This window comes from Notolepis coatsorum, assembly GCF_963971535.1.
Source record: "Notolepis coatsorum genome assembly, chromosome: 17".
NCBI classification, from domain to species: domain Eukaryota; kingdom Metazoa; phylum Chordata; class Actinopteri; order Aulopiformes; family Paralepididae; genus Notolepis; species Notolepis coatsorum.
In genome coordinates, this window is record NC_140181.1 from 81,837,515 (window position 1) to 81,859,972 (window position 22,458).

General features: G+C 43.5%; 1 protein-coding gene across 2 annotated transcripts in view; it reads left to right on the forward strand.

The window, feature by feature from the left end:
- The first annotated feature begins 297 nt into the window (after positions 1–297).
- tead3a (TEA domain family member 3 a) overlaps positions 298–22,458 on the forward strand; it is a 32,443-nt gene continuing 10,282 nt past the window's right edge. The window contains exons 1-9 of one of the 2 annotated variants that reach the window (XM_084332616.1): positions 298–428; positions 8,468–8,532; positions 9,456–9,518; positions 17,461–17,472; positions 18,052–18,162; positions 18,339–18,382; positions 18,499–18,560; positions 18,658–18,791; positions 22,193–22,366. In XM_084332616.1, the coding sequence (XP_084188742.1) occupies positions 422–428; positions 8,468–8,532; positions 9,456–9,518; positions 17,461–17,472; positions 18,052–18,162; positions 18,339–18,382; positions 18,499–18,560; positions 18,658–18,791; positions 22,193–22,366 (672 nt within the window). In that variant the 5' untranslated portion in view covers positions 298–421. The remainder of the gene's footprint in view (positions 429–8,467; positions 8,533–9,455; positions 9,519–17,460; positions 17,473–18,051; positions 18,163–18,338; positions 18,383–18,498; positions 18,561–18,657; positions 18,792–22,192; positions 22,367–22,458) is intronic. The other variant, XM_084332617.1, reaches the window with a different exon arrangement.

A 22,458-nucleotide genomic window follows, 5' to 3' on the forward strand; every position in this document is an offset into this window, starting at 1 on the left:
TACAAAACATGAGGTAGAACAGGTAGTGCAAATATATTTGGAATAAATAGATCAAATATGGTGTAATGTTTTAAAAAGTGTTTAAAGTGGATGTTTAAAGTGTGCATGTGGATGTTGTGTGTAATGTGTGCAGAATGGATGAGTTAGTGTTACATGCTCTGGTGTATTCCCCCCCCCCAGGTGTGTGGTGGCCGGAGCCGTCATCATTGCGTCGGAGTGGAGCTGCCGTGACAGCCCTGAGGGGGGGCAGGAGGATGGCGGCACCGGGGAAGGAGGAGGGCTGTCGGAGGGGCCCGACAGGGGATTGGACGGGGATCCGGAGGGGGTGTGGAGCCCTGACATTGAGCAGAGCTTCCAGGAAGCCCTGGCCATCTACCCGCCCTGTGGCCGGAGGAAAATCATTCTGTCAGACGAGGGCAAGATGTATGGTGAGGAGGCACACACTTCATCGTAGGGATGCTAGATGTATGGTTGAGGAGTCGCACACTTCACTGTAGGGATGCTAGATGTATGGTTGAGGAGGCACACACTTCACCGTAGGGATGCTAGATGTATGGTTGAGGAGGCACACACTTCACCGTAGGGATGCTAGATGTATGGTTGAGGAGTCGCACACTTCACTGTAGGGATGCTAGATGTATGGGTGAGGAGTCGCACACTTCACTGTAGGGATGCTAGATGTATGGTTGAGGAGTCGCACACTTCACTGTAGGGATGCTAGGTGTATGGTTGAGGAGGCACACACTTCACCGTAGAGATGCTAGCTGTATGGTTGAGGAGGCACACACTTCACCGTAGGGATCAGGGTTTCCGTTAGAAAAAATTGTTGCCGGTCTCCGTGTCCTGCAAGATTTCAATCTACCGGACAAATGGGATCAATTCCGGTCAGAGTTTATTGAGCTTAAAAACAATTGATAGGCAGGCTATATAAAGAATGACATCCTCAAGGCATGTAGATTTATAATATTTTAACTTAAAACTAGGCTACTTTTGCGTATACAGTCATTATATTCCAAATCAAATAAGTCCAGAGACTCTGTGCTGCTGCTGACTTTAAATCAAATAGGTGTCTCTGGGCAGTCGGCCCGACATTAAATACAGCAGTGTGTTATAATCACATTTTTATGAGCTAACGAATTCCGTTATATTGGACATTTGTATTAATTATATCAAGCGAATAACTGAGAAATTTGGCAGAGAGAGACGGCAACATTATCGTGAAATATAAACGTTGCGTGATGACTATTATATCTCCGCCTCCCAGTCCCAACGAAGAACATACCAATAGTATGCAACTGCAGAGCCAGCGGCGCTCTCAGGTCCGGTCTGGGGACCGCTCAGCAGCGCCACCCACCCAACAGCTGAATTGCCAATGGCTGAATTGGAGTATTGCACTGTGCGCGCACAACTGTCAGCTCTGCGGCTCTGCAGTTGCATGCTTCTCGCAAATCTAGCTCCCGCTGCCAAACCAAATGAATCTCGACATCGCTTCACCAATAGTCGTTATCAGAACACTACACACATATCATAATAGAACACACATCGTTGTCATTATTAGACCTGCTTGGTGAAGCAACAATGAAACAAATGTAACTATTTTAATACAATTCAGATTGTGCTTAGAGGGAATTATTTTCACCGGACATTATGACCGGTGAGATTTAAATATGTCGGACTTCAACAGATTTTGCCGGTCAAACACCGGTAATTACCGGACAACGGAAACCCTGGTAGGGATGCTAGATGTATGGTTGAGGAGGCGCACACTTCACCGTAGGGGTGCTAGATGTATGGTTGTGGAGTCGCACACTTCACCGTAGGGATGCTAGATGTATGGTTGAGGAGGCACACACTTCACTGTAGGGATGCTAGTTGTATGGTTGAGGAGGCACACACTTCACTGTAGGGATGCAAGATGTATGGTTGAGGAGGCACACACTTCACCGTAGGGATGCTAGTTGTATGGTTGAGGAGGCACACACTTCACCGTAGGGATGCTAGATGTATGGTTGAGGAGGCACACACTTCACCGTAGAGATGCTAGCTGTATGGTTGAGGAGTCAAACACTTCACCGTAGGGATGCGAGATGTATGGTTGTGGAGGCACACACTTCAAAGTAGGGATGCAAGATGTATGGTTGAGGAGGCACACACTTCACAGTAGGGAACGCAATGGTTTGAAAGCTCGGCGTTGCTAATGAACATTTTAAATATTTTTTATAAACGTGTAAACAGCGAAGAACGTATGGCTGCTCTCCCCCGAACGCCGCAATGAGGAGTAGGGAATTATCTGCAGAGCCGCACTGCCGTCTCAGTGATGTTTACACGTTTATAAAAATTTAAATGTTTATTAGCAACGCCGAGCTTTCAAACCATTGCGTTTCTCTGTCCAAGACCCTTGTGCAACTGTGAGTACCTTTGAAATTTCTCTGCGATACTTGTATAACGAACATTTGCGTCGGACCAGTTCTTCAGAGTTAAAATAGGGTGGTTTCCTATGGGGGAGCAAGGGACTGTGGATTCACTCGGCCAAACCTTGTTGGCGTGCATCACAGTCACGAAAGGGGCTAGGGCAAAGGCTAGAACTAGAGGCCTTGCCTAGCTATTGTAAATTAATCCCTTTATTATTATTATTATTATTATTATTATTATTATTATTATTATTATTATTATTATTATTATTATTATTATTATTATTATTATTATTTATTTGCCTAATTATCTAGGCACAGATTTGTTGCATCATAAAATCTAACATTATTTTGACCATTTAATTTTTCTTTAATGAGTATAATGTACATATATACAAACATGAACAGTCAGCAGCATCAGCAATAATTAAAATCAAGGCACCACACGATGCATTAATTAAACATTACATTTTTTTACACCCCAGATTTGAAAGGGTCGACTACACAAGGGGGGTAGAAATTCCACCTAACCTATCTAACGCGTTTAAGACCGATCCAAACCCCTCCCCAGTAGGATCCCTAGGGTGAACGCTAACAGGTGCTAAGTAACGGGTGCTATTGTGGACGGGGGCCATTATCTTTGGGGTGACTCACCGAGGGCAGTCGGCACAGAGGGGGTCAAAATCTAGAACGGGTCGACGAGTAAGCCGTAACCCGGCCTATCAGGTGACCGCGTGGCTTAAAGGAGCAGGTTGACCGGTTACAGGGGCCTTTAAGGATCCCAGTTCTTACAAAGGCTAGTTCAAAGACGCAATGGTAGGACTGCGTAACTAGCATACTCTACTGCCTGTTCACTCAAATGCAGGGGGCCTATGCTGGAGTGTATTTATTTGTATATGTGTATTGTATATATATATATATGTGTGTGTGTATTTTGACATCTGTTCAAGGGGCAGTGGAGCATTGATGTATTTTGACCCTCCTCTCCTACCGTAGTGCAGGCCTTGGCCAGTGTCCAACATTCCCGGCATATTTCCCTTGGCTGAGGGATGGCATTCCTGCGTGCAGCAGCCTGTGCCGCGTGGTGTGTGTGTGTGTGTGTGAGAGAGAGAGAGAGACAGGGGTTATGTGATCCCATGCGACAGAAAGGGAAGGTTTGTTTCAGCGTCCCGGCATTTTCTCCTTTTGTGGAAGTGTGGGCTCACAGTGCAGATCTCCCCCCGGCCCCCCCCCCCCCCCCCCCCCCTCCCTGTACGCCCAGACACAGACACACACACCCTCTGACTTTCAACACAATGATAATACCACACGACTACACACCAGGGCTCCCACCTCTCAATTAATCTGTTGTCGTGGTTTCGGTCAGCTAAGACCTCTTTAATCGATTAACTCGCTTACATGTTTACAAGCTGAAAGTTATTTTCTCATTCGTCACGACTGGAAAATGATAAGCACATATCCGGCTTCACGATGGATACTCTCGACATACCCTTGGGTCTTTAATAAGCACTAGAGGTCCTTCTGCACGATTGCATTAATTTCCCTGAAGGACAATAGTAAAATAAATAAATAATTAATTTTCAATCAAATCAATCGCTTGACAAAATCATATAAGTGTTTCGTCTGCACGCACGCACGCACACACACACACACACACACACACACACACACACACACACACACATACACACACACACAGGTCTCAGTCATGTGGCATTACAGTCACACAATGTTACCTGTGCGCTGCAGTGTATTTTCCAGAAGTCGGGATGATCAGCAGACTCCTGACCATCCCCTCCTCTCATACAGGGTGACCCAGATAGCATGGGCTACACAAGGCTGCTTGTGTCGACAGCCATTTTGATAACAACACACACCAACTTGTTGCTGTTAGCGCCGACCCTGCGATGCCGGAATAGGATCCCGGGTGGATAAATCCCCAAAACGGGGTGTCGTTATAGAGGGACTTCTCTCAATACTGGAACACAATGCCAGCAGCCACGCGGAACAACATGTCGGCGTTATGTAACGGAGAGACAGGAAGTCTATTTATTTTGTTCAATCACCCCAAACGAATTGGCTAATTCTATACTGTTAAAGTAATGGATGGGATCAATACTTGGTATCAGCTGATACTTATAGTTTTGGACTTGGAATCAGTATAGGCTGTGGGTGGGCGGTATGGCCTAAAATGTATATATTTAGAATTTTGGACGGTAATGGTATATATTACGGTATATTTGTTTTTCTTATCATTAATGGGTGAAAACCTGTTAGCTGTTTTTTTCTCTCTTTTACTTAACGTGGTTCCAAGTGGTCTGCCGTGCATAACCATTTAGTCCGAAACAGCCATTGGTCTCGTTCTGCTTCATAATGTTATTCCCAGGGTCTTTCTTGTGCAGTATTTTATGTCCTTTGATAATCCATGACCAGCCAGTCCTTTTATAATCACCAGCCTGTTGATTCTTCTGACTTTGGCCTGCAAAGGTCCAACTCATTTTAAAAGTTCAGCAAATATAGTATTTTTTACATTTCACCAGTTTTAAACCGTGTTGCCTACTTCACGTGCACTCGGAAGCACCTTTCTGTCAAACTAATTATTTGTCTTTGTTTGCATCGGGAACGGGAGCCCCCCATCACGCTCACTGCCCTCTAGGGCTGGGCGATATGGAAAAAAATCATATCGCGATAACGATATGATAATGTTATCATATTTCTCGATATCGATAATTATCGAAATAGTTAAGTATTACATTTTTTTCTTTTTTTTTAACAACAGATGTATGTTTATTTTGCAGCAATTCTTTGTCATTGCCGCCATCTTTAGTGTTACATCCCCTCACACTCCAGTTCTCAGGCTGCAGCTGGTTTAAAAGCTAAAGTAAACCGGCTTCTCTGCTGGCTGTGGCTCCAGGGGAGTTGAACAGTTCTGGCTCTGCTAGTTTATTTTTGATCTTTTGGCGCTTTTTTGGTGGACAAACCACCGCACATGTGCACCGTGACTTGTGACTGGAGTCTAGTTCTGCTAGCACACATAGCCTACTGTGTACAGACTGTTTCAAACTGTATTTTAAATTAGAAAGCAAACAAAATAAATGGACAAGAGAAAAATAAATCTCAATTTGGTCAGTATTGTCATTTGGACAAGCAAAGCCATTACTTTAAGTTGCAGGCAAGAAAGACAAGTCTGTCCACTGTCTCTGGTTTTAAAACTGCCCTGTTGCAGGTCACAAAAAAAAAGCGATTTTTCGATTTTTTTTATTTCGATTTTCGATATCGATTATTAAAATATATCGCGATATTTATCGTTATCGTTATATCGCCCAGCCCTACTGCCCTCTATTTCAGAAAGCATGCGTTTGTTTACATTGATGTTGTCTTTTTCCACAAACAAGTTTATTATCTTTTAATGGCAGCGCACAGTTCGCTAACTTTCTGTGTTACATTTGTAAATGTGAAAAAGTATTTTTACATTCAAAGAGCCTAAAAGTAGCCTTCTGGCACAGATTTCTACTGGTATACCGGTTATACTGCCCACCCCTAGTATATAGGCAGTGAGAAAATGGTATGCTATGAATTGGTCCATTAGGCCAGGCCTGGTATTGATGCAAGCCTAGTTGCTATGAATTGGTCTATTAGGATGGGCCTGGTATCTGTTCAGACCTAGTTGCTATGAATTGGTCCATTACGACGGGCCTGGTATCTGTGTGCAGGCCTAGTTGCTATTAATTGGTCCATTAGGACAGGCCTGGTATTGATGCAGGCCTAGTTGCTATTAATTGGTCCTTAGGCCAGGCCTGGTATTGATGCAGGCCTAGTTGTTAAGAATTGGTCCAACCTTGATGGCAGGATATTCTCTTTTTGTGGTGAGTGGTCCCAGAGAGGGAGACTTGTTAGCGCTGGGAGTCGGAGCAGACCGCTGGGTCTGAGTCAGCCCCCCTACCGGGGCGGCGAATTCTGGTAAAGCCGCAGAGGTGACATGAGTCATCGTGACGTGAACTAGAACTCCCAGCACCGTCCCCCCACTTCCCAGAACTGATGCTGCTCATGGTTGTGTGTGTGTGTGTGTGTCAGAAAGGAAGGAAGGAATAAAGAACGGATACGTATAAGGACTGTGTAGCAGTGGAATTCCCCAGATTTTCTTTCTCCTTTCTTAAAAGAGGAATTCTACGGAAATTACATTTTACACTCTCTTCCAAGGAAGGAGAACACGTTGAGATGACGTCATCAAATTGCTCTGCTGGGAGATGGTTGAAAAAACATTTCCTGGCCATTCCTGTTTCAGTACTATGTAATATGGTCGACACAGTGATTACCGGCGTCTCACAACAGGAAGGTCCTGTATTGCAACCTTTCCAGTTTCTCATGTGTGCTAGCATGGCTTCCTCCAGGTACTCCGGTTTACTCCCATGCCATAAAGACATGCTTGCTAGGTACACGCCCCTGCCATTACCCTTGGCCAAGGTACTGGCATTAGCACCGTGGCTGCACACCGCTCCTGGAATAGCTAGGATGGGTTAAATGCAGAGGACGAATTCCTGGTATATATAAAAATGTACTTGGCATGAATAGAGCAAGCGAAAGAGATTATAATTATATATATAGATGATATAGAGGTAGATGGATGGATAAATATAGATAAACTGATGGATATTAAAGATGTAATATGAGAATACCATTACTGTTTTCACTAGTGTCATTATATAGCATGTTCTTTACTGTGTGAGCTTATAGTCTCCCTTTTTCCGTCATTACAACCTACAGTATTAATTGGCTTTTTGATGAATTTCCTCTTTAATAGAGCAGCTCTAGCCTCTCGTTGTGAGTGATCAGTGATTAGCCCAATGGTCGTAGCAGAGACGTGCAGATAGTCAGGTGAGGGAGGGACAGAGAGGGAGAGGCAGAGAGAGAGAGCCGAGGGGGAGAGAGAGAGAGATGAGGGGGAGGGGGAGAGAGAGACGAGGGGGAGAGAGAGAGAAAGGAAAGAGCTGAGCAGGCAGTGTGGAGTGGCCACGTTTAGGATGTGTGTGTTAACCATGTGATGACCAGTCCTCCTCTCCTCCCCCTCCCGAGCCCACCACCGCGGTCCTGGCCGCTCTGTGCGTCTGTAGGGCTCAGGCCGGGGCCCGACTGGCTCGGAGGAAAAGTTTCATCACGAGATGAACTTAACCCACAGCAAGTAAAGTAAATGGTTCCTGGTGATTTTTTAAAGGTGTAAAAACAAACGTTGATATTAATGTACACGTACATCCAACTGCGCCGCTCCGTATGAATTCTAATCTATATCCGCGTAGACATTTCTTATTACATTTTAAATGCAATTGTTAACTGATTCAGTCCGGTCATATTTGTATACCTTATATAAAAAAAGAAAAGTATAATATTGGATTGAATTGTGGTAAAATATTAAGATATTATGATTTGTCAAATATTTGAAGAATCAAGAAACAAATGCAGTCTCGGTATGTCCGTACGTACATGGAGGGCTGACTCACTCACTCACTCACTCCGACACAGGCTGATGAGAGAGAGCCCGCACAAAACGATGTAATTAGCTGTAATAATCGATCGGGGGGGGGGGGGAATAGCCTGTGTGTTTTTACACAAGTATGTAAGTAGTGACACAGTCTTAGCGGTGAAGAGGTCGACTTTGTCGAGAGCAGATGTTAGCTGCTGTTATCTGTTCTACCCCTCTCTGACCTGTTCAACTGGATTACCCCCTCTCTCTCTCTCTCTCTCTCTCTCTCTCACTCTTCCTTTTTTCGTTTCCCTCCCTCTCTCGCCCCTTTCCCCTCTCTTCCTCTTGCAGAAAGATTGCTAGCTATCATGTTTCTCTTCAAAAACAACCACTCCTCCATTCCATGACTTCCTACACACACACACACACACACATATCCACACACACGAAATGATTTCCTTTTCATTATGTGCAGCCAAGATGCTGAGAAGGCAAGATTATACACCGCCCCAGATTACATGTAGATGGCGCCATCTCGTGGCGCTTGTGTGAAAGTGCATGACTCTGATTTGTTTTCTTTCTCTTGTCTCACTCAAAGGTCGCAATGAGCTGATAGCTCGCTATATCAAGCTACGCACAGGGAAGACGCGCACGCGCAAACAGGTATGGATGGAAAACACGGCAATGCAGCTTATTCTACATGTATGGGGTTAATTTCTGAGTCATAGCAGATCAGTACAGATTATGTGAAAATAGTGATCATGGGTTTTGGTTCCAATGGTCTTTCCAGGGGCGCAGCAATACATTTGGGAGCCCTGTGCACATGTTGTGTCTCTGGGCCCCCAGCCTCGGCTCATAGGCCCTTCCCCCGGTTCGGCCCTTCCCCCAGTTCGGCCCTGTTTAGTCAGTTCCACTATTCCCTCCACTTCTACGCCCCTGGTTTTTACCATTGCATGTAATATATTGACAGAATTGTATTGTCATGTACAGGGTTGGGTACCATTCACATTTGAACCAGTCCCAGTTCCTGGAATTATGTAGCTTTTTTTTTACCAGTTTTACCAAATTGAATTAAAATAAAAACTTCTCAATTTCAACATTATTTATTTAGAACATGTTATTTATTGTTGTAACACACCATACAAAATAAATCACATGGTCATGTATTATGTTTTTTTTTATTATGTTTAAATATCAACATTATCTGGCCATCCTCAGTAAATATTATCAAACACCTCTGACATTGTCTGGTCTTTCCAAAGACCCAAGATACAGGACAGTAATATATATATATATATATTTGTGGAAAAGGCTCCCCCTTGTCTAGTATATTGCACTCTTGTACTAAACATGTAAAGGTACCTAAATTTGGTACAGATTGATCTAGCGTGAATTGGTACTCTGTAGTACCGATGTAATTTGGGAGTTTGGTACCCAACCCTAGTGATTATAGGATATCTTTTTTATCATATTATGTAACTATAGCATATATATATATATATATATTCTTTTCATGTGCATATTCTTACAAGTGTGTGTTTTGTGTGCGTGTTTTCATGTGGGTAACCCTGTTCCACACGCTCTAGGTGTCTAGTCACATTCAGGTGCTGGCACGCAAGAGGGTACGGGAATACCAGTCGGGCATCAAGGTGGGTGCCTACCCCAATGTCCCAATTCCCTCCTACCTTTCCGGTCACCTTCTTCTCCTCTCCTCTCTCTTCCTCTTCTCCTTCTCCTCCTCCTCTCTTCCTTTCCTCCTCCTATCCTCCTCTCTTCCTCTCTTCCTCTCCTCCTCTCTTCCTCTCCTCCTCTCCTCCTGTCTCCTGCTGCTGTCTTTCCTCAGGTCTCTAGTCACCTGCAGGTCTTGGCGAGGAGAAAGTCTCGTGAGATTCAGTCTAAGTTGAAGGTACACATGCTCACTGACACTGCCACCGCTAGCTAGCCGCTCTGCACTGCTCTGGACTGCTAGCCGCTCTGCACTGCTCTGGCTTTTGCCTTTTAGAAATCAGAGAGAGGAAGAAAGAGGGAGAGGAAGAAAGAGAGGGGAAGAAAGAGAGCGAAGAAGAAAGAGGAAGAGAGAGAGGAAGAAAGAGAGATCGAGAGAGAGAGGAGGAAAGAGAGAAGAGAGAAGAGAGAGGGGAAGAAAGGAAGAAAGAGAGAGAGACTGGGCTTCCTTGGCGGGGTCAGAGGTCAGGTGTGTGACTGTCGACAGAGGTGGGCGGCGGCCGACATGGGGGGAGGTGCTGCTTTACAATGACAGGGGCTTGTTCAGGCTTGACACGGCTCAGCTTTACAGTGCTTTAATATGCCCCCACCCCCCACTCACTCTACACCCCCGCTTGCAGTCATGTGACTCTGCGCTGCCGACGCGATAGGGCGTAACATTTGGAGTGTTTTTGGGGCCTTCCAGCTACCAGCGTGTGGATTTTTTGCTGTAGTGCATGGCTATGACGTTAAGCTTAAACTCTAGGCTTAGTCAGTAGCCTAGCGGTCGCCTCGGATAGCATAGCAGTTTGCATGAGGAGGTTCAAGTAAGCGAGCTTGGTCAAGCTGAGAACGTGCATGGCTGTATATATAATATATGCACACGGGCGGGCTAGCATGTGCACACACACGCACACGCACACAGGAGAGGAAGACGTGTCCGATGTCTTCTACATCTGCACACATACACGGTGTCTGTCACCCCTCACACCCCTCCCTGTTCTCCTTCATCCAGGTCTTGGACAAACGTGTTGTTGTTCCCCTGTTGTCATCTTTACCTTCTCTCTGTCTTTTTGTACTCTTCCTCTGGTTTCACCCTGTACTGTGATCCAATCTTGTCTCTGTGTTTTTTTTATTTATTTGTGTGCCAGTAGCATTAATAATAATAATAATAATTTGGGTACACGTTTATAGAGAAGTTGACCAAATGCAAACTTCCACTTCGGTACATATAACCCACTGTATTTACCTTCCTCCACCGCCAACCTGACTATGCTTAGTGCAGGGTTCGCACAAGGTTCTTGAAGTGCTTAAAAGTGCTTGATTTTTTACCCCAAAAAAGTCTAGGCCTGGAATTGCTTGAAAACAGCCAATTTTTTAACAATGTGCTTAAAAAGTCATTGAAATTCAAAATCAACCATTCGCATTGAAAGTTTTGTAATGTTTCCAAGTGTAACTAATTGTCGGAAATTGGTTTTAACAGCATTTAAAAGAAAAAGAGTGCTTGGAAAAGTACTTGAAAGTCATTGAATTTCATTTTGCAATGTCTGTGGTAACCCTGTTAGTGGTAGTCTAGACTCTAGAGTAGCGAGAGGGGAGCGGCTATGTCGGTGTCAGCTGGATGTGTTCATGTGTAGTGCGAGTACAGGGCCCTATTCCCCGTACCTGGTTCAACTAAGTCGATCAAGAGTCCCATTATCCATATTCAATTAACCCGATGTTTGAATCCGGGATTTTCCTGTTCCTCGAAGGTGGATTCAGTCTCGTTCATTTGAACCAGACTTGAGACCCAGGATAATTGCGCGCGCCCGCCTCAGCTGAAAAGACAGCAAGTGTCGATAGCAGAAATCCTGATTTTCTAACGGCATTGATTGATTAATTGATTTAAAACTTTATTAACAGATTGCAGTACGGCTCAATAGCCTCGCCGACAAGTTAAATGCATAATCTATAGGCTAATTTTAAGTCCCTCATTACCCCAATCAATCAGATTATATTTCTTTAAACTTGCCTGCTGGCAGTAGGTTTATGGAATGGATAATCAAATGAGATCTTGCTAGCGAAAATAATTAGTTCAACAGTTTCAGAATAAGGATATGGCTCTCTTATCCATTGATGGATGTATGGTTGATGTTTCATTTGTCTGGCACCGTGGTGTGATGGTTGGTCATTTTGCCTTTCACGCGGACGACCCGCGTTCGAATCCCCCTTCTTCTAGTTTTCTTTTTCTTTTTGCAATGTAAATATTTCAATTTGGTGCACGTTGAGAGCTATATAAAGAATGACATCCTCAATGCATGTAGATTTATAATATTTTAACTTAAAACTAGGCTACCTTTGCGTATATTCATTAATATTATATTCCAAAAAATTATATTGGAAACACGGGGTTTCGAACTCGGGTCGTCCGGTTGACAGGATTGAGCACTAGCCGTTGCACCACTGTGCCAGATGGGATATATTCATTGTGTATCCATCAATGGACAAGAGACCCGTGTTTAGAATATTTTTCTTTTGAATGAAGTTTTATCTCTTTATTCTCAAATGCATTAATGTGACGTCAACGGCTCATTCAATTGCTCAAATCCGTCAAACAGCGCATCTCATCAGACATTTTAATCCCAGTTACAATATCACAATAACGTGTGAGTGATGATACAATTCAACAATCCTCAGATTCCTCGTAATTCATAATCCACAAAAACCACAATCCATGCATAGACACTTCAATTTTATGCTTGAATGAAACACAATCCGGGCGCTCCGTTAAGCAAATCTACAGCGGAGAATATATGAAACTAATCAGAGCCAAACGGCCGTTTCATTAATTAAAAATATCCCTGCAGGATTCACATTTGCAATGCGCCGTTATTAAAATAACCACATGCAGTGTGTATCGCGACTCTGAGCGCCGTATATGACGTGCATTATTTTATTTAGGACAAAGTAAATCTATAGGCTGAATATGATTTATTATCAGCATTTAGTTCTATTATTATACATTTCAAAAGCCCCCTCTAGGAAAACGAAGCACAAAAACATAATTCAGAATGGTATAATGGGATCTAGACTGTGAGAAATATTTCAGGAAGCGAGCTGGCATTTCTTTGCGGGGGCGTGGCCATGGTTCATCCAGCTAACTGAACTTAACCCTGCTCCCGACCAGGTTCAAACTTTCTGATCTGTTACCATGGTGATTTAGAAAATCCGACTTCGGGGAACAGAAAGGTCTGGCTTAAGTCAAGCTATGCTGGAAATTATCCGGCTAACTCAGTTAGCCAGGTACGGGGAACGGGGCCCTGGACAAGGTAGGTTTAGGTTTAGGCTTTTAGGTTTGTGTGTAAGAAGAACTGAAGCAGGGGCCTCATTTATATAACCTTGCTTAGTTATCTGCGCGCCAACAGTCTCCGACGTCCACAGGTTCCAAAGGGTTTCATGTTTGAAGTTTTGTTTTATTTGTCACATATAAGGTACATGTACATTACAGTGAAATGCTTGGTTTTGTATGACCCTCCTGAAATTGTGCTTCATACAGTAAAAAGTAAGAATAAAGACGCTACACAAAATATACAAACTTAAAATGTACAAAATGCTAAATGAGCTAGAGAGGTAGTGCCAATCTTTATTAATAAATAGATAAAATATGGTGTAGTGTTAAGTGTTTAAAGTTAATGTTTAAAGTGAGTGTGTGCATGTGGATGTTGTGTGCAATATCGCACAACGATATTCCAATTTATAACGAGGGGCACGCCTGTCCCATGCCAGTTCCTGTTGTGAATCACAATCGACGTGAAGCTTTGTGCGTGTGCGTCTTGTCCCGCCCTCTTAACGCCCAGAAACGCCTATAAACGGCCAGCTAGTGTTGTGTCACGATTAGTGCTGTCAGGCGATTAAAAAAATGTATCTAATTAATTACAGGATTTGTAATTAATTAATCGAATTAATCACATTTTAATCGCATAACCATTTTAGGCCTGATATTCTATAATCATATTTCAAATGGCATGTGTCCGGATGGCAGAATTCAGTACTGTATCTACAAAACCTTCTCTTTAATCATCTTCCATTTATTCATTTGCTTAGATTTTTCAGGTCTGGTAAATTTTAGCATGGTGTTATTCAGTCAAAGATAAAACATTTTTTATTGATATTCTCATTTGGTTCATTACAATTTACTCAAGCATAATAACATACACAGTATTTCTCTGGGAATACATTCCCTGAGATCCATAGATGTCCCTAGAATCGAATACCAAGAACATGCAAATGGACCATATTAACACTTTGGCTGCCGGAAAACGCCTAAACACGTCATTCCCGGCCATGCTCAAGTTGCCGAAGACGCCTTACAGCGTCTTTAATATCAATATTTCAAAAATCTGGGATCGGATTCATATTTCCCCTCCGCTGGCCTGAGATCCACCAGGAGGACCCACTGAGCTCTCTGGCGGTTCAGGAGCGCCATCTGGTGGCCGATCGGCGCAATCGCTTAACAGGAAGTGCTACGGAGATTGTGCTGGTCGGCCGTATTACTTCCGGGCACTAGCTATAGGTTCCGGGACTCGATCTCGACACACTACATAGCGATCGATTGCCAATAACTCGATAAACAACATGATTTGGACGTATATACCATTATACAAGCTGGAGATGGACCGGGTAAATCGACATCCCATAATGGTAAAATTTCTACTCTACGATGATCGCCCAACGGCGCCCGGAGACTGGGGTGAGTTTTAGCGTGTAAAGTTACCGTCTTCGATACTAACTGCTATTATCAACATTTGACCCACATTAGATGATTGGTATAACGCTGCCCACGGAATTATAAACGCCCCCTAGCCCATCCGGTCAACATCAGATGACGTGTAGTAACTTCTAGAAGTACGTCTAGTTGGAATTTTTTATATCGCGCTGATTGCCATAAAACTGTATTGCATCATCAATATAATGTATTTGGGGCTATAGATCACGTTCTGGAGAAAGCTGCAGAAAGAGATGAAAACATACTTATACATTAGACCATACTTTACTATGAATATGTGAATGAAAAAGTTTAACGTTGCTACACAATGAACAATACATATAGGACTTTGAATGGGCCCTAATAATGGCAATGTAGCAATAGAATTTAAAAAGTTATAGCCCTGCAAAGAAGGGGACTTTCTCTAATAGAGCAAATAGAGCCGGCAACCTACGGTTGATAATGAATTTAACCCATGGCAGCCAAAGTGTTAAAAGGAATGGAATGAATGAGATTAAAAAATATTTAAACAATAAAAAAATAAAAACTTATTTTTTAAATAAATTGAGTTAATTTTCATAACGCGCTAATTTGCTGTGTGATTAATCTAATTAACGCGATAAACTGACAGCCCTAGTCACGATACCAACATTTTTACTATATCAAGATACCGATTCTAAAACGATACCACGGCAAACGCCTAAAATATCAGGAAAAGCAATGGAAAGTATTATTAGATGACCGAACACGGAAAATTCTTCATACAATTATTTAATTAATTATAATTAAAATTTATATTTTGACGCTGTTGAAACGTAATCAAATTATTCTGTTACAGCTGCTGAGCTATATACTATAGCTAGTGTTCATTTATATTCTGTGTCATCTCTCGACTCCACACTCGGGCCCTCCCCTCCCTCACTGTAGGAGAAAGAAACTTCTCTGCTCCGTGCTCACAGAGACTCCACTGAGCGGCTCCAGGATTAGTTATAACTGTTTGGGACTAGCTTGGTTGACATGAGCAGCTAACATTAGTTTAGGTCACATGTGCTCCTAAATATTTTTTCCGGTTTGCTGTTTACTAGTCGCAAATGCCAGTGAAACGCTTGCACATACACATTTACGCATTTAACGTAGCACATCTGCGCATATTGCGTAGCAAATGTTGTGGTCACAAAATGGTTAGTAAAAGTTAGACGTACATAGTACTTACTAACTGGTCACAGGAGTCTTTAATAACGTTTGAATGGTAATCCATTTTGTGAATACATTTGTTGAAACAACATTTCTGTTGGCAGACGGCTCCTGCTATCTAACGTCAGCAAGCTAAGCATGCATAGACGAAGAAGAAGAATTTATTTATCATGCTGATTTTTTAACACACACACATGCGATGGGTGACCCACAGGAACACATACACACATGCACTGAGTCGCTGATGAAATGTTCTCTGCACTTCCCATCCCGTCGTCCTTCCCCCCCCCAAGGGTAGCCGGGAGCAGACGAGGGCTGCAGCGTGCGCCGCGCCCGGGGACCAATCCAAGTGCTCCTGTCCCGTCTTTGTCAAGGACGCGACAGCGTTAGAGATCTGTTGTACATGTTTATCTTATCGGGAGGGTTGGGGTTAGAGAACGGGGACAACATGCAAATTCGACAGAGAAAGGCCCGGAAGATACCCCACCTGGGTAACTTGCAACCTGGTCCCCAAGCGGGAATTGAACCCAGGACCTTTTAGCTGTGAGGCGACAGTGTTAACCACTGTGTATCGTTATGTAACTTGTGTTCCACTGGGAAAGACCATTCCTCACTGCATACAACTTGGTTTAATCCAAATGTCCATTCATAAACTTTATATTATGAAATAAGACATTCAGGGATGTCTGTAACCATTTTCCCTATGCTCAGTCGACACTGTTGACACGCCCACTATGCAAAGCGTGCGCTCTCTCTCTCTCACACACGGGTGCGGAGCAGGTCACGCATCCACTCAACTCATAGACAATACAGCATCAGGCTATTATTCTAAAAGTATCGATACTAATAAAATGGAGTATTGAACCGTGTTTAACAGCTGGGTATCGTGATACTTTTCTAGTATCGGTGTATCGTGCAACACTAGTGATGGCTCTGCGTTATTGACCAGTAGGTCTTGCCGGTCCCTGAAGAATCGCTCTCTCCTCCACATCATCTAACGGTAGTACCGATAAAGCAGCCATTGTGCGTCGTTACGCATTGGAATCGCATGCCTTTTAATACCAACCCACGGACATGACATTATATAGGACGGGTGCGAAGGTGAATGACAACATATTGACGATTGATTGATTTAATTTATGGATACAGAATAATTCCCAGAACTATTCCCAGAACTGGGGCATCGGACACAGCATCAGTTTAAGCAGAGCCCCAAAAGGTTGATCTATCATCCAGAATGTAAAGAGTATTTTATTCATCAATTATACAGAGATTTATAAATCGCTTATAATATAGCCTTTAATAATGTACGCGTCTTATGAATTTGAATTCCTGCATCAAACAATGAGGCAGTTCTCACAAAATTGTGCCATTTATTTTCCGATTCAGACACGCACACCACCACCAACAGCCTATTTCTGTGTAGCACAGCTTATGGCGATCATATTATCCATAAAATATATTACAGACTAAATATATTAGCCTACATATAGCCTAATAGTAATCATGTCATGCACAACAGTCAACTCACTTTAGAGCTTGCTTTGAGCAATTATGCTGTTGCATACGCGGTCCACATGATTATGTATGAGAATCAATTTCATAACATGCAAGCAGGCCATTGTTTAGTGATGACGGATCCAATTAACTATGATTTCCTATTGGACAATGTTTTATGGGTTTTGCAATATCGGATATACTGTGTGTGTTCTCAATTGTGCCAATTTCAAAACATTCTCCCACCAAGTTTTTTTTATATATTCTTTTTATAAATGCAAAGTTTGCTCAGGAGTGGCGTATGCATTATTTTGTGCTTACACAAGCTTTATGAATGAGGCCCCAGGTGAGGTATTTGATTTGTGCCTAAGCTTTAGCAATGAGTGTGTTATCCTATTTTATAATTATTTCTTTTTAAAGTCCAATAATGATGTGTGTCTTCTTTGCCATAGGCCATGAATTTGGTGAGTTCTCAGTTTGATTACAGCTATCTGCCTCCAAGCTTTGCGCTTAGTGGTTGCTATAACTTTTATTGCTGACCCACAATCTAGCCATCTGCCAAGCTATAATACCCTGTCATTGTTCTTAGCCGGCCTCAGATAATGAGTAAGTACATTAGTATTGGTGATGGCTGCAGCTACCTCTCCTAATGTTAGCCTGCTGCCCCGTTGACTTGCTTTGGCATCTCCCTACCAGTGCTTTGCACGCTGTCTTGCTCTCCTGGCTCTTCTCCTGCCTATGTCATACCTTCTGTTTGCTCTCCTACCTGTCATACTGTGCAGGGGCGTCATTTGGTTTTAGCAGGCTTCCTCCTTCACACACACACACACACACACACACACACACACACACACACACACCCTTCACACCCCCTCGAAATGACGCCCCTCACACTGTGCTGAAATGCAGCTTGGCCGTCTATGTAAATGGTACTGAAATGTTATCCGTTTTGTTAGATTTATCGAGGTGGAGCGTGGTTGTTGAAAGCTGTATGCTCTCTCTCTCTCTCCCTCCCTCTCTCTATTTTTCTCTTTCTATTTTAGGACCAGGCTACCAAAGACAAGGCATTACAGACTGTAGCAAACCTATCGTCCGCTCAGATTGTCTCTGCTAGCGTGATGAAACCCCAGCCCCCCTACCCCCCGCCAGTCAGGGTGAGTGACACACAACACACAAACACAACTCACACACACAACTCACACACACAACACACAAACGCAACACACAAACGCAACGCACAAACGCAACGCACAAACGCAACACACAAATGCAACACACAAACACAACTACTTTCTCAAGATTCTAACTCTCCTCCTTTTCTCTGGTTCAGTTTTGGCCTGGCCCTATCCCAGGACAGCCTGGACATTCTCAGGAGTGAGTATCACCTGGAGGTTCATGGCAGAGGGGAGAGGTTCCTACAGGGTTTGTTTGATTCATTTTAATTTAGGTTTAATTTATGTTTTCTAACTCCATCCTCTTTTGTTTTGCAGCATCAAGCCCTTTGCACAGCCCCCCTACACTACACTACCAGCCCCTCTCCCCACGCCCATCAGTAAGTGTCAACAAAATACACACACTGATGATCAATCACCGTCGCCCTGGTAACCGGTGTGTAAACGATGTTGTCGTTGTTTCTATATGGTTCATAGGTTATGAACCCCTGCCAGCCCCTCGCCCCGCTGCCATAGCGACCCCAGTATGGCAAGACAGAACCATCGCCTCGGAGAAACTACGGCTGCTCGAGTACTCCGCCTTTTTGGAGACCCAGAGGGATGCAGACACGGTGTGTGCACACACACACACACACACACACACACACACACACACACACACACACACACACACACACTAGGCTTGGGCGGTATGACGGTATTACGGTATACCAGGGTATTTCGAGATCCCGCCGGTATGATTCTCAATACCGTGACGTCACAGACTGCTATTACACTGACACTGAGTTGATTGTAGAGCACAGCACGCGCCAGCAGAGGTTTACGTGGCTATCGTTCTGGGAGCTAACGTTGATACCTGGATGGTGCGGGCTAACTAGCTACCGTTCTGGGAGCTAACGTTGATTCCTGGATGGTGCGGGCTAACTAGCTACCGTTCTGGGAGCTAACGTTGATACCTGGATGGTGCGGGCTAACTAGCTACCGTTCTGGGAGCTAACGTTGATACCTGAATGGTGCTAACTAACTAGCTACCGTTCTGGGAGCTAACGTTGATACCTGGATGGTGCGGGCTAACTAGCTACCGTTCTGGGAGCTAACGTTGATACCTGGATGGTGCGGGCTAACTAGCTACCGTTCTGGCAGCTAACATTGATACCTGGATGGTGCGGGCTAACTAGCTACCGTTCCGGGAGCTAACGTTGATACCTGGATGGTGCTAACTAACTAGCTACCGTTCCGGCAGCTAACGTTGATACCTGGATGGTGCTAACTAACTAGCTACCATTCTGGGAGCTAACGTTGATACCTGGATGGTGCTGGCTAACTAGCTACCGTTCTGGGAGCTAACGTTGATACCTGGATGGTGTGGGCTAACTAGCTACCGTTCCGGGAGCTAACATTGATACCTGGATGGTGCTAACTAACTAGCTACCGTTCCCGGAGCTAACGTTGATACCTGGATGGTGCTAACTAACTAGCTACCGTTCCGGGAGCTAACGTTGATACCTACTAACTGGCTACCGTTCTGCGATTTGTTTACTTGGTAACACGGGTTGCTAAGGAATTTAGTTTCGAGGTTGAAGAAAGTGCACTTTTAGGTTGAAAGAACGGCCCTAATGTCAACGTGTTTCAATATAAGCGTTATGTATGGTGATAACGAGCATATTGTTAGCTCCCCCCCCCCCCCGCTGATGAAAATGAATGTCATACCGTCATATACCGTATATCGGGGTATTATGTCAGCAAGGTATGACTGTATGAAAAAAATTATACCGCCCAAGCCTAACACACACACACACACACAGATAGACACACACAGACACAAAGTGTATTTTTATTAGGGATGGGCATCGATTTTCGAATATTCGATCATAAAAGAAAGATTTTGTTTATGCGAATTTCGTTTTGTCTCAAATATATTTTCTTTAAAAATATATATATATATTTTCCCTTGTTTTTACCGGCACCTACACTGTGTAGCATATTGAGACTAGGGGAACCTATTAACTGTTACACCGCTGAAGGGCATGCTGGGTGGGTACAGGTAGCTAGCTTAGCCAGGTAACAGATTAACAGTTGGGAGAGCAGAAAAGGATGAAGAAAGAGAGACCAGAGATGTTTCATGGTAGCAGCGTTGGTACGTCTCACTAAGTTTACACATTTTAAGCGTCAGTGATGTAACATTCAGAATTAATGCTTTTGTTCCCGGGAGCGCTGGCGCTAGTTAGCGTTGGCTAATGGAATAGTTCCCAGTGACTATTGTCTATTGTTTGTGACTTTTGACCATCCTTCATTTTGATAGACGTAATTGGAACTTCAGTTCTGTAGCAGCAGATGAACCATATGCATTTTCCTTTTTATAATAATAAAAAGCGAGTATAATAATAAAATAATCACTCTGTACTGACAAATGCTTGAAGTATAAGGACACTTACTGAGAAACATTGCTTTAAACTGGAACTTAGGGTAAGCTTTTCTCAACACTGCAGCACCCAAGTTGCAGCACTGTTTGATCATTGTTACTCAGCTGAAAGAGTTGTACCCTTCCTGCTGACTTGTTGTACAGAACTTGTAAGTCACTTTGGATAAAAGCGTCACCTAAATGTAAATGTGGTGGACAAAAAGGGTAGAGTCTTCCTCAGTGCTCTCAATCTAATCCATGGATTAAACAATTTGGTTTCAAGAAGACAGGGGTGTTTCCACAGCAAAGTGGGTGCAGGTTCCACTTCTGTCAGGGCTGTACGTTAACTTTTTTTGCACATGGCACTGGTGCTTCAGAGGTTGATAGTTTTGTAGCACAGGCCAAAATCTTGTAGCACAAGTATAAAACGTGTTATATTTGTAACAGTCACAAATGTGCCTATTGTATTTGTGTTATTTAGTTGCAGTGCCATGTTTGGCTGTCATTTTCATGCTGACAAGTTCACGTCACACAGCCAGACACGTTACGTGTAAGGAATTATGGGATTTGGTGTTGGATGTATGGACTCTACTAGGGGTGGGAATCACCAGTTTCATCACGATACGATATCGATTCTTTGGACAACGACACGATATTTGCCGATACCTGCCACGATACGATGCAGGTGCCTGCAATCGATATGAGACGATATCATAACTTCATAAGCCCATTTAACACAATCAGTAACATTTAGATCAACTCAAAAAAGGTAACGAAAATATAATTTGAAAAAATTTAATTTACCTCTTCCAGACTTTTAAAGGAAAAACAATCTATTGTTTTTAATACAAATAGACCTGTTCACTGTAAAGTGCCACGTTTTGATATATTGAGCTTTAAACTTTTATTTGGAACTCACAACACGCAACCTAAAACCCCTTCCTCTCCCAAACCGTTCCTGCAATTGTTTTATGTTGCATGATGATCATGAATACATTTATTATGTATTGTATTTTTTATGTTTAAATATCAACATTATCTGTCCACCCTCCAGTACATTTACTATCAATATAATATACTCGTCTGACTTTCGGCTTTTAACACGACGTGGTCATAAAGGAATGGCAAGGATTGCAAAGCATGTTAGATGCATTTGACCCGTTGCGGAATAAAACAGTAGGGACTTGTTTTGGGTCGCAAAATAGGCACACTAGCCTTGCTATGTTGCAATGTCCGCGTTCCAGACGCTACTGCGCTGTGCTGTAGAGCCGAGCGGATACGAGTCGACTCCACGGTATTTTCAAAATAAGAGTATCGATATGAACCAAACGTTGCTAGCTGCCGGAGCCATAGATATTATGGCTGGAGCTGCGCTTCTGCGGAGATGAGACTTGCCACAAGATTTTCAAAATAAGAGTATCGATATGAACCGAATGCCTATCGCACGGGTGCTACTGAAGTAAATCCATTCATCGCACAGACCGATGTTGCTGTAGCACGTGCAACATATATCTCGCACTGTTCAGCCCTGTCTGTTGTTACATTTCTCCATAACTCCCTCCATCTCTTTGTCCCTCCTCCCTCCTTCTATCCCTGTGGTTCCCTCCGCAGTATAACAAGCATCTGTTCGTGCACATCGGCCAGTCTAGCCCCAGCTACAGTGACCCGGTGCTGGAGTCGGTGGACGTCAGGCAGATCTACGACAAGTTCCCCGAGAAGAAGGGGGGCCTGAAGGAGCTGTACGAGAAGGGTCCCCACAACGCCTTCTTCCTCGTCAAGTTCTGGGTCTGTACACACACACACACACACACACACACACACACACACACACACACACACACACGTAATGTTCATTCATTCATTACATTTTTTATTTC